General features: G+C 44.2%; 1 protein-coding gene across 3 annotated transcripts in view; it reads right to left on the bottom strand.

Moving 5' to 3' along the window:
- The window catches only part of LOC120917542 (cathepsin W-like), a 61,285-nt gene that overhangs the window by 32,695 nt on the left and 14,827 nt on the right, over positions 1 to 13,763 (bottom strand). For all 3 annotated transcript variants that reach the window (XM_040328909.1, XM_040328911.1, XM_040328910.1), the window contains exons 3-5: positions 12,684 to 12,797; positions 9,265 to 9,404; positions 4,312 to 4,405 (exon numbers count right to left, since the gene is read on the bottom strand). In XM_040328909.1, the coding sequence (XP_040184843.1) occupies positions 4,312 to 4,405; positions 9,265 to 9,404; positions 12,684 to 12,797 (348 nt within the window). The remainder of the gene's footprint in view (positions 1 to 4,311; positions 4,406 to 9,264; positions 9,405 to 12,683; positions 12,798 to 13,763) is intronic.

Here is a 13,763-nt window from a genome sequence, read left to right as displayed (position 1 = left end):
GGCATAGCTGCTGCTTCCAATCTGACATCCATGTGGTTACATAACCCCAAACGCAGGCAAGGTGAGCTCAGGGACATGCATGCAGACCTACTTGGATGTCAAATTGGGAGCAACCGCTCTGTTCATGCAGTTGCTGCATCCCAAATGACATCAATGGGACGGCCTGCACAGAGATGCACGGAACACCTCTGCATCCCTGTAAAGGTACACTGTGTATGCCCTGTGTGAACAAAGCCTTATGCCGTGTACACACGGTCGTTTTTTGTGATGAAAAAAAACGACATTTTAAAAACATCATTTAAAATGACCGTGTGTGGGGAAAACGTTGTTTTATGTCTTCTGAAAAACGACAAAAAAAAAATTCAAACATGCTTCAATTTTTTATGTCGTTTTTAAAACAACGTTTTTAAACCCGCGCATGCTCAGAAGCAAGTTATGACGCGAGCTTGAATGGAACAGAGTGCCGTCGTACGTGCTGAAGGTAAAACCACGCTTTGCTAGAGCATTTAAAAAAAAACGATGGTGTGTAGGCAACGTCGTTTTTTAAAATTAAGTTTGAAAAACGTTGTTTTGTTTCATGATAAAAAATTACGTTTTTTTTCATCACAAAAAACGACCGTGTGTACGTGGCATTATGCTCCTTTCACAAAAGCAGACCGATCGGGTCTGCCTGTCCGTTTTTGAGGCGGGCTCAATCAGACCACCCATTGTTCTCTATGGAGAGGCTGATGTAAATGTAAGTGTGTCCGCTAAAAACAGAGGGATGGGGATCCCATTCCCCATCCATCTAGCAGATCGGATTGCATGGTATTGGATGGAAATGGACAGGTGGTTCGTTTCCATCTGACCGCCCCATAGAGAACTGCGTGTCCACTCTGCATCTGCGGAGCGGATGCAAACCTATCATCCGCCTGCTCAGCTGGGATCAGCAGACAGATCCCACACTAAGCAGGCAGATCTGCTTGACAGAGTCTGCTCCATGTGAAAGGGGTCTTACCACTTGCCGCCCGCCAATGACATATTGACGGCGGCAAAGTGGTTGTAGAATCCTGACTGGACGTCATATGACGTCCTCAGGATTCTGAGCCGCTGCGCGCCCCCGGGGGCGCGCATCGCGGAGATCGTTGTTGCAGGGTGTCAGTCTGACACCCCGCAACACCGATCTCGGTAAAGAGTCTCTCACGGAGACTCTTTACCACGTGATCAGCCGTGTCCAACCACGGCTGATCACGATGTAAACAGGAAGAGTCGTTGATGGCTTTTCCTCACGGCTCTCCTGACAGGGGGGGTTTGCGATGATTGTTTATCAGCGCAGCCCCCCCTCGGATCGCCACACTGGACCACCAGGGAAGCCCACCCAGGGAAGGGCAAAAAAAAAAGGGGGCAAAAAAAAATAAAAAGTCTGAAAAATAAAATAAAAAAAAGCATTAAAAAAAAAGGATGCCAATCAGTGCCCACAAATGGGCACTGACTGGCAACATGGGTAAATCAGTGCTGCCCCACAGTGTCCATCAATGCCACCACAGTGTCCATCAGTGCCACCCCACAGTGCCATCCATGCCCAGTGCCCACCTATCAGTGCCCATCTGTGCCACCCATAATTATCCATCAGTGCCACCTATAAGTGCCGCCCATGAGTGCCCATCAGTGCCGTACATGAGTGCCCATCAGTGCCGCCTATGTGTGCCCATCAGTGCCGCCTATGTGTGCCCATCAGTGCCGCCTATGTGTGCCCATCAGTGCCGCATACCAGCGCCGCCAATCAGTGCCACCTCATCTGTGCCCGTCAGTACTACCTCATCGATGTCCATCAGTGCCATCTCATCGGTGCCCATCAGTGCCGCCATATCAATGCCCGTAATGGAAAGAGAAAACGTACTTATTTACAAAAAAATGAACAGAAAAAAATTAAAACGTTATTTTTTTTTCAAAATTTGCAGTCTTTTTTTAGTTGTTGCGCAAAAAAAAAATCGCAGAGGTGATCAAATACCACCAAAAGAAAGCTCTATTTGTGGGGAAAAAAGGACGCCAATTTTGTTTGGGTACAGTGTAGCATGACCGCGCAATTGCCATTCAAAGTGCGACAGTGCTGAAAGCTGAAAATTGGCTTGGGCGGGAAGGTGCGTAAGTGCCTGGTATGGAAGTGGTTAATTCAAGTAGTTCAGAATTAACAAAATTTGTCAAATTAAACGAATTGCACATGTCTAGTGTCTTTATTCAACCTTAGCAACTATGTTACACAGGGCTCAAAATTTCAAGTCCTGAGCTACTAGCCACGCCTTAATGGTTACTCGCCATCAGTTGCCCAACACAACCCCTACCCTGCCCCACCCCTAATTCCGCTCCTAAACACGCCCATATAAATTATCTAATGAAATTACACTTAAATGTTTTATGCAGAATTAAGTTACAAAACTAAATATTAACAACAACTTTATCAGTGCAGTGTCACCTGTGCTTATCAATGCAGCCTCACCTGTGTTCATGAATGCAGCCTCACCTGTGTCCATTAATGCCGCTTCACATGTGCCCAAAAATGCAGCCAACCTGTCCCCAACAACACAACCTACCTGTGTCCATCAATGCAGCCTGCCTGTGTCAATCAATGCAGCCTACCTGTGTCCATCAATGCAGCCTACCTGTGTCCATCAATGCATCCTACCTGTGTCCATCAATGCAGCCTACCTGTGTCCAACAATGCAGCCTACCTGTTGTCCAACAATGCAGCCTACCTGTGTCCATCAATGCAGCCTACCTGTGTCCATCAATGCAGCCTACCTGTGTCCATCAATGCAGCCCACCTTTGCCCAACAATGTAGCCCACCTGTGTCCATCAATGCTGCTTCACCTGTGCCCAGCAATGCAGCCTACCTGTGCCCAGCAATGCAGCCTACCTGTGTCCATCAATGCCGCTTCACCTGTGCCCAACAATGCCGCTTCACCTGTGCCAAACAATGCAGTCTACCTGTGTCCATCAATGCAGCCTACCTGTGCCCAACAGTGCAGCCTACCTGTGTCCATCAATGCATCCTACCTGTGTCCATCAATGCATCCTACCTGTGTCCAACAATGCAGCCTACCTGTTGTCCAACAATGCAGCCTACCTGTGTCGATCAATGCAGCCTACCTGTGTCGATCAATGCAGCCTACCTGTGTCCATCAATGCAGCCTACCTGTGTCCATCAATGCAGCCTAACTGTGTCGATCAATGCAGCCTACCTGTGTCCGTCAATGCAGCCTATCTGTGTCCATCAATGCAGCCCACCTGTGCCCAACAATGCAGCCTACCAGTTTCCATCAATGCCGCTTCACCTGTGTCCATCAATGCAGCCTACCTGTGCCCAGCAATGCAGCCTACCTGTGTCCAGCAATGCTGCTTCACCTGTGCCCAACAATGCAGCCTACCTGTGTCCATCAATGCAGCCTACCTGTACCCAACAATGCAGCCTACCTGTGTCCAACAATGCAGCCTACCTGTTGTCCAACAATGCAGCCTACCTGTGTCCAACAATGCAGCCTATCTGTGTCCAACAATGCAGCCTACCTGTGTCCAACAATGCAGCCTACCTGTGTCAATCAATGCAGCCTACCTGTGTCAATCAATGCAGCCTACCTGTGCCCAACAATGCAGCCTATCTGTGCAGGTGAAAAGTGGAGAGGAAGAGGATTGCCGGCCGGATCATCAGAGCGCAGAGGAAGTAGGAACATCACTGTAACAGCTTACATTTGGACTGCAGAGTGTTCCCGCTGCTTGCTGTTACATACAGCCCCGCCTCCTGACCAGTATAATACACGTCACACATCCTGGCATTGGACGGGGGATCTGTCTATCAAAGTACCCGGGTGAGGAGGTGGGGCTGGGTGTCACAGTGAGCGCGGGGTACACTGGCACTCTGCAATTCTAATGAAAGCTGTTACAGTGATGTTCCTACTTCCTCTGCGCTCTTATGATCCGACCACCTGGTCTCCTCTCTCTTTCCCTCTGCGATCGATGGGAGAACGGCTCCCATTCCACCCCGCCTGCCGGTGGTCCTCGCCCCCCCACTCCGAGGCAGCCTACGCTCACAAGTGGGTGAGTGGAAAATTTGAGGGCTGATGTAACACAAGTAACAGTATTTATGTTCACACAACAATAGTTATGATGTAGGTGAGACCTTCCATTACTACATAAAGGGGCCTGTAGCAGGTTTTTATTTAGAATTTTTCCTGGAAAATGTTAAAATATTTGTAAATATGCTCAGACTCTACCAATAGTGATTATCTGAGTACAGAGAGTGATGGTGGTCTGTAAGATAAATGATCAAAGTTTACGTTGTACTGAGAGGTTCCTAGGAGCTCCTTGAATTCCCCACTGTGCCTCAATGTTGCCAACTGCTGCAAATGCCCAACAGGATCCACACTGCCCCTGTTAATGAAACGGAAGCATTTATAATAAACAGAACATTATTACAAATCTTTGAACTTGTGAATAACATGAGCATTAACATGTATTATTTAATAATAACAAATACCAAAACCTTTAGTCTGTGGTGTCTTTTCCTTGAAATGCTTCCACACCTATTTTTCTGAATAATCTTTACATTTTTCAGCCTTTAAAACAGCTGTGGTTACAATAGAAACTGAGGGCCAGATTCACATACATTTCCGCTACGCAGCGGCGGAGTAACGTAATCCATTTACGTTACACCGCCGCAAGTTTGCAGCGTAAGTGCCTGATTCACAAAGCACTTACCTGTAAACTTGCGGCGGTGTAACGTAAATGCGCTCGGCGCAAGCCCGCCCAATTCAAATGGGGTGGGCACTATTTAAATTAGGCGCGTTCCCGCGCCGAACGTTCTGCGCATGCGCCGTGTTCAAATCTCCCGACGTGCTTTGCGCCAAATTACGGCACCCCCAACGTTTTTTTTAAATGCGACGTGCGTTACGGCGTTTCGTATTCCCGGATGTCTTGCGCAAAAAAAAAAATTTAGAAATTCGACGCGGGAACGACGGCCATACTTTAACATGGCTGTTCTAAAAATAAGCCATGTTAAAGCAGGCCTAACTTTGTGACGGGAAAAAACGACTAGCGGCGACGTAAGAGACGTAAGAGATTGCGACGAACGCGCGGATCTTCGTGGATCGTGGATCGCCGTAAAACCTAATTTGCATACCCGACGCTGGAAAACGACGCAAAATCCACCCAGCGGCGGCCGAGGTACTGCATCCTAAGTCAATTACACCTGTCGGATCTTAGGGCTAGCTATGCGTAACTGATTCTATGAATCAGTCATATAGTTAGGACTGGCGGATCACAGAGATACGACGGCGTATCAGGAGATACGCCGTCGTATCTCTTTTGTGAATCTGGCCCTGAGAACTTAAAGCGGAACTACACTGCATCTGAGCTCCATAAACCAAAAAGGCTATTTAATTTATTTTTAATACTTAAAGCGGGGGTTCACCCAATTTTTTTTTTTAAATTACATATAGCAGAGCCAGCATACTAAGGACATTACATTTCGGCACGTCATTTTTTTTTTCTCTGTACATACCTTTATATCCTGATGTTGTCCAGGGCTTCCGGGTTCCGATGACTGCGGGACTGGGCGTTCCTATACTTGCGTTCGATGATTGACGGCTTGTGAAACAGGTGACCTGTCGCACAACGCGCGTCACCAGATGTCGGGAAATAGCCGAGCTGTGAGTCGGCACTATACGGTGCCTGCGCAGTCAGCTCTACACGGCGGGCGCAGGCGCCGTATAGTGCCGACTCGCAGCTCTTTATATAAATATGTTTCAACATGTATTCCAGAACACTAGGAACATCAGATTTATTACCATTCTCTGGTGCAAACAGAATATATACGAGAGTAGTAAACCTTTGGCTATGACAACCCCATTGAGCCTCATTTTCTAATTGTTTAAAAAACAAACAACAAATAAGAAAGTAGAACTGTAAAGAACTACGGTAAATTAAAGTTTGTGGGTGGGGCTTAAGGCGCCCTACTGGGAACATTGTGGAACTGTACTCAACAATGCCTGTAAATCAAGCAGGACTCATAGTCATGTAAAGTCAACTCTAAGGAGGTACTCCGGGCTTAGAAGCAAGCAGAGCAACTTGCACAAATAACACTTTGTAATCCATGGCTATTCTCCTCGCACTGATGACACTAATGCACTGCGGATACAACTTATGTTGGAGATCACCTATGTGTGCAGTATTTCCGAATCGTGGAGCATTTACTAGTGTCAACTAACTCAGCAGTCCTGTCACCTCACTCCCAGTGACACTGTCCTGTATGTTATTAATGGATGCAGGAAACACACTTCTCCATAACTCCATGTTTGTTCTTCTCCTAGGGACCCTACTACATCTCTCTCTGTGACACCAGGCTAGGTCCCCAAGTACTCTGGGCCAAATCCTCAAAAGAGATACGACGGAGTAACTGCTGTTACTCTGTCGTATCCCTGGTCCTAACTATGGAACTGATCCACAGAATCAGTTTTCCATAGTTAGGGAGAAGATCCGGCATGTGTAATTGAATTACACTGCCGGATCTTAGGATGCAGTACCGCATCCGCCGCTGGGGGCATTTCGTGTTGAAATGCCGCCTCGGGTATGCAAATTAGCACTTACGGAGATCCACGAAGCTTTTCTGCTTCGTTTTTTCTCCGTAAGTATTAAGTTGCATACGCAAAATTAGGGCTGCTTTTACATGGTAAAGTTAGTACACCATGTAAAAGCAGACCCTTCTGTCTCGCGACGCGTTTTTTTTTTCGAATTTGAATTTTTTTTTCACGCCATATCTTTTACGCAACTTTATTGACCCGTCGCAATCCACAAAGCCCGGCGTAACGTAATTTCGCGCTATGCACGTCGGGAAAATGACGTCACGAGCATGCGCAGTACAGCCGGCGCGGGAGCGCGCCTCATTTAAATGGGAATCGCCCACATGAAATGAGGAACGCCTTGCGCCGGCGGAATTTAAGTTACACGGCCAGAAATTTCTAGGTAAGTGCTTTGTGGATCGGGCACTTAGGTAGAAATTTTAAGGCAGTGTAACTTAAATTAGAATTTCGCCGTTACGCTGGGTCTTTGTGGATTTGGCCCTCTGTGCTGTGAGATCAGTACCAATATGTGTGTAACCGGTTGCTAGTATAGAGGCCTAGCATAACACCCCTTCACTACAAAGTATCCGTCACCCCTACCAAAACACCCGTTTTCTGGCTGGTTGGCTGCTTAGCAATTAACACAAATATGGTAGTCATTAACAGCCGCAATATAGCCTCCTTAAAGCAGAGGTCCGCCTTCCACTGCAAAAATTAAAAGCCAGCAGCTACACATACTGCAGCTGCTGACTTTTAATAATTGGACAATTACTTGTCCTGGAGTCCAGCGATGTCAGCACCGCAGCTGATGTTTCCATCAACTGTCACGCCGGGAACCCTACTGCGTTTGCGCAAAGGCTCCGCTCCTCTTTCCTACTGACCCAGCGGCCGGGGAAGGAGGAGGGAGGAGCCCGGAAGGTAACGTCAATACCTGCGGCTGAAGCTCCCGGAAATGGGAACAGGAAACCTGTGAAAGACAGTTATCCTGTGGCATTGGAGGGGGGGAGGAGTACATCAAGCGGAAGTGGGTGGAACTCCGCTTTAAAACAGCTTTTCTCCACCTTACCCTTTTAATGACTTTCAGACCAGGCAGTTAAATGAGACATTTGAGAAGTACTTGTTATATATTGTCCATATAGATCCACAGGCTTTAGACCCCACTGGGAACCCTGATTGGGCTCCCCCAAGGGGTAGTTTAGACCAACAGCATAACCGCTACATTTTGCAGTCTTTCTCCAGCTGACCCTCTAGGGCACTCACCAGCCCCTATTTATATGGTCTGACCTGTAGGGGGCAGTAAGCTTCCTAAAAAGAGTGGGAAAACACGGGTAGCAGTGTTAACCCCTTCTTTTCATGACCCACAAGCTCAACAGGTCAACCACGGACACGGTACAAAAAACCTATATTGTAGCACAGTTTCCTATCCCCAAATACAGTTGAAATAACCAACCCCAGAGCAGATAGCACAACACAAGAAAAACCCTTAACATACACAGAACAATTCGGAAGCACCTGCTTACAAGCTGGCCATAGATGATTTACATGTTTTGTTCAGCCAGATGGCTGAATGAAAAAATAAAAAAACAAACAGATTCCTCCACCCACTCAAGCGATTGACAGATGGGACTGGGACGTTGTATTCTGATAGCAAAATCTAACAATTGACTTTTCTCAAACAAGATTGGCTATTCATCGAAATGTGACTGTTCCCTGCTGAACTGACTACATTTCGATCCATCTATGGCCAGTTTAAGAGTTAAGCTCTAGGGAAACAATTCATTGGAATAATGAGGGAATACAATTTGTAAAGGGGATGGGGGGTGTTGAGTAGGGTAGACCTTTGATTTTGTTATATTTAAAAAAAAATGAAAAGATGTATCAAATATATTTAAAAAAAAACTGCAAAGCACTTTGGCAGCGGCACTTTTAACCCTTTATTCGGCCGCTAGCGGGGGTTAAAAACGCACTGCTAGTGGCTGAAAAGTGAAAATTAACGGCGCTTTACTGCTAACGCCCCCCGGTGTGAAAGTAGCCTAAAGGATATATTTATAAATCACTAAATATCACATTTACCAAACATTCACTGCAGATGAATCACTCAGAGCTGGTTCACACAGGGGCGACTCGTCAGGCGACTCAGCCGCCTGACAAGTCGAGTCCCGTTCTGTACAATGGAACCGTTCTAATAGGAGCTACTCAAGTCGCTCCGACTTAGAAAAAGGTTCCTGTACTACTTTGGGGGCCACTTCAGGGCGACTTCCATTGACTTCAATACTGAAGTCATTTTGCAAGTCGTTTCTGAAGTCGTCTGCAGATCGTCTTGCCGAGTCACGCGGCAAGTTGTGCCGCCCCTGTGTGAACCGGCACTCAATGTCATCTAAAACATGCACCAGAATGATACATCTTCAGGGAAATTTTAGTGAATGTCACATTCACTGTTTTATAAATATACCCCTTAATCTGTTTTGATGTTCATATTGAAAATCTTTTAGTTTAACGGCTGATATACTCCAGCAGAGAACGTGGGAGGGAGATGTCTCCGGACCTTTCTCAGAGCCTATTCCAGGCAAAGCCTTACAAATGTCCTCATTGTCGAAAAGAGCGCTGGCACAAGTTGGACTTTAATAGCATCAGTAAAGTATGTTTTATTCCATTTTCTTATTCATTTCTTACCTGATTTTTCACTTCTGAAATAACTCCCATTTTCCTCCAATCACGACTGGAGGGAAATGTAGCTGATGTGGTTGCTCGCTTTAGATTGGATAAATCCATACCAATACTGGATTTTATTCCGTAACTCCTAAATTCTTCAGCTATGGAAAAATTACATATTACAATCAGTTTCCTGGAGAATGTATGGTACTAAACTAGAGAGTCTTAACTGGTAAATCTACACTGAGCAAGGCAATAAATGGTATCACTTTCTTACAACATCCTGCTTTTATTGACAGATAAAACAGTATAACACTAAGCTACTAGTCAGATGTCTAAAAATGCAATGAACAAAAGACAATGGGCCAGATTCAGAGAGAACTTACGCCGACTTATCTGTTGATACGCCGCGTAAGTTCTAGGATGCGCCGTCGTATCTATGCGCCGAATTCACAGTACAAGATACGCCTGAATTTTGACTTCCTACGACCGACGTAAGTCTCCTACGCCGTTGTATCTTGGGTGCATATTTACGCTGGCCGCTAGGGGCGCTTCCATTAATTTACACGTCGAATATGTAAATGAGCAGTATACGCCGATTCACAAACGTACTTGCCTCCATCGCAGTAAGCTACGCCGTTTACGTAAGGCGTACGTCCGGCGTAAGTTTACCCCTCATAAAGCAGGGGTAAGTCATGTTAAGGTATGGACGTCGGAACAGCCGTCGTATTTTACGTCGTTTACGTAAGTCGTACGTGAATGGGGCTGGACATAAGTTACGTTCACGTCGTACGCATTGAGCCGTCGTATCTTAGGGAGTATTTGCGACGAGACGAAGTGATCTTGTCACGAAACGCGTCGGGTGGAGTGAGTGACGTGTGGACGCCATCCCCTTCATTTCTCCAAACGAGTGGCCCTTTTTTGTTCCTGGATACGTCCGGCCGGCGTTACAGGTCAAATGCTGGTTTATTCAACTTAAATGTGAGTTGTATGTACATATGTTTACTGCTGTTTTAAATAAATCACCCGGATTTTATGCCATGTGGAGCTCTGTCTTGTTGTCTTCTATATCCATCGTTGAGTACGGATTGGTTCTAGTGCAAGTGGAGGAGTCACTACTGCCTTACAAAATCTGTGGTTGAGAGATATGTTGATAGTGGTCCGGCAGGACCCAGATTTCTGGTAAGCAGCTGCATGATCGGTGGAGGATTCACGTTTGGTGTATAAATTACAATATTCCTGGAATCTTCACGGGTGTCTTCATTTGTCATATGGACTTACTACTTATTTCCAAAAATTATTTTTGGACTTTATGGACTTTATATCACTAATCTTGTTAATTTCCATTTCAACAATCTTTGGAGTTATGGTTTATTACTATTTGTGTTATTGATCACTGGGTTCATATACACCACTGTTAGCAAGGTAGGCAATCACGGCCCCCTGATTCCATTGAATCATATATCATATAGATTCAATGGTTTACACATGCACTTGCTCACAAGTTTAATACAAGTGCACATCTGGGTTTAGCGCAATTATTCTTTTTTATTCAGTATTTGCGACGTGATTCTAAGCATGCGCGCGCATGCGCCGTTCGTACGGCCATGCATTTACATAGGGTCACGATTCATTTTAATACAACACGCACACTACCTGCCTACTTTGAATTAGGCGGGCTTACGCTTGCCTATTTACGTTACGCTGGCGTAAATATGGGAGCAAATGCTTTGTGAATACTCAGCTTGCCTCTCAATGTTACGTCGGCGTATCGCATATGAGATGCGCTACGCCGGCACAAAGATACGCCAATGTACCTGAATCTGGCCTTATGATGTCAAGAGTAATTTATCAATATGAATACAGCATAGTTTGTTACTAGCTATATCCCATATGAGATTCACAAATTCAGCAAAAACATTTTATTTAATTTTGGATAGAGTAGAGAAGGATACATTTGGCCAGAGATAGATGGAAATTCAATTCAGCAGGGACTGACTGAATTTCAACCCAATGCAGTGTATTCTGATGGCGAGGGTGTCCCTACTGCCAGAATACAAAAGTGCAAACATTTCCTCATCCACTTTAAATGTGTGGATGGGGCAATCCATTCGGATTTTTTTTAATCAGCCGGATGGCTGACCAAAAAAAAAGAGATCCATCTATGGCCAGCTTTAGAGCCTCTGTCAGGTTTTATTGCTGTCTGTGTCAACACTGGGGAGATTTGCCTTCACTTCCTGCCAGGACAGGCATATTAAAGCAAAAACACATTTTAGTAGAAAGAGAAAAGGTTAAAAATGTAGATATATTTGAAAGTACTGTGCATTTAAGGTAACTGATACAGATAACTATATGTGAATGCAGCTATCAGTGGAGCTACCACAGCTTAAAAACATTTTCACTTATGTGGTAAACCTTCTCCCACGCACTGTTCCACACAGACTATTTAAGAAATATACGGAAACCATTAGCATAGTCAGGAAATCATCAAGTGAAATGAGTTTTCATGCAGTAAATATTTGTATCCTATATGCATTAAATATTACACTGGTGAATTTCACCAGTGTAATATTAAATATTTAATGCATATAGGATACAAATATTTACTGCAGATCACTTTTCAGAAGGCGGTATTCATTGCCACCAGTGTGAAAGAGTACTAAGGGCATATAGATATTTCCACCACAAAACCTTTCTTATAGAACAATGATCTTTTTTTATATGTCAATGAGAAGAATATCACTAACCATATTTCTGCCCCTTTCTTAAGGCACAACATTATAAGGTGCCCTTTACAGTCCTGAACTGTTAGTTGATAATGTCACTGATACTGAATAAAAGACCATTATTCTACAAGAAAGGTTTGCTGGTGGAAATGTCTATATGCCCTAAGGCCGCATACACACGATCAGTCCATCAGATGACAACGGTCCGGTTAACCGATAAACCTGACTGATGGTCAGTCGTGCCTACACACCATAGGTTAAAAAAACGATCGTGTCAGAACGCGGTGACGTAAAACACAACGACGTGCTGAAAAAAAACGAAGTTCAATGCTTCGAAGCATGCGTCGACTTGATTCTGAGCATACGCAGGTTTTTAACCGATGCTTTTGCATACTAACGATCGTTTTTGACCTATCGGTTAGGCGTCCATTGTTTAAATTGTAAAGCAAGTTCTCATTTTTTGGACCGAAGGATAACTGACCGATGGGGCCCACACACGATCGGTTTGGACCGATGAAAACGGTCCTTCAGTCCGTTTTCATCAGTTTTGAACAATCGTGTGTAGGCGGCCTTAGTGTGCTTTACAAGAAAGGTATCTAGGGGAGGGGAAGGAAATGTCTATAAAGAAGAAGGCACCATCCCTCTAGTCTAGTACAGCACCCTGAAGTTATTGAGCATTTATCCCTGTGCAGTGGATAGTACTTGCATGCTTACCTGTGAGATCACTAAATTTGGTCACACCATACTCTGCTGTTCCCATCTCATCTCTCTGTAAACGAGCTGCCACCTCCATGTTCTTGGAAAATACAGATAGGCGGTACAAAAATTCTGTGATAAAGAAAATCACAAGCTGTAGCTGGTTAGGAGGTGGTTACACATACTTGAACATATGGATAACACAGGCTATTCTACTGACATAAAATCAAATACTATGTAAAAGGAGATAGATAGATCGGTAGATTGATCGATAGATAGATAGATAGATAGATGTCTTGTACATGCAACCTAATCAGAGGGAGTCTTTCTCGCAGCCTAACTTGTTTTTTGTTAGTAATGCGTCTAGGGTCTGGGACACACAGGAGATATTTATGACATGATGAAGCACAAGAATAAAAGTGATGATATTGTTTTTTTCTTTCTGCAAACTGGAAATGCATACAACTCTGTCCTAATGGAGCATATTAACCTCCCTGGCGGTATGATTCTGTCTGGAATTACGTACCAAAAGCGGTACAATTATTTGCAAGGAAATTTGGTGATTTGTACTGTAGGCCTGTAATTCTTAGGAATAACTCACTTAAATCTGACCAAACAAGAATCTAATAGGCATCCCGAGTATGACATTTTTATAAAAACAAAATTATAAATTATAATATAATTAATTATAAATAATTATAACAAATAATAATATAATTCTAATAAAAATTATTCAATTATGTAATCAAATCAAAATCACTGAAATTTTCTCAGTTGAAAAATTGTCGCTGTCATTATTTTTTTTTTTTTTTATGACGAATTTCCCCACAAATCGCTATCGCACAATTCTGCAAGTGATTATAATTTATTATCGCTGTTTTTTAGCTGCTCTAAAACCATTTTTGACATAAAGGGACACTTTTGGTTGCTATGGACAATCTACAGTTTGCAGGGAGAAAGAACAGTTTTTATTATATAAAATTACATGTAGGGCACTGGGCAGACCACTAGGGACAAGGGGGGTGTTTTTTTACATACAGTACTGTAATCTATAAGATTAAAGTATACTGTATGTACTGTGTTTGTTTACGTTTTTGA

Source organism: Rana temporaria, chromosome 11, assembly GCF_905171775.1.
Source record: "Rana temporaria chromosome 11, aRanTem1.1, whole genome shotgun sequence".
NCBI lineage: Eukaryota > Metazoa > Chordata > Amphibia > Anura > Ranidae > Rana > Rana temporaria.
Note: the sequence above shows the minus strand (reverse complement) of the source record. Positions and strands in the feature narration are given on the sequence as shown.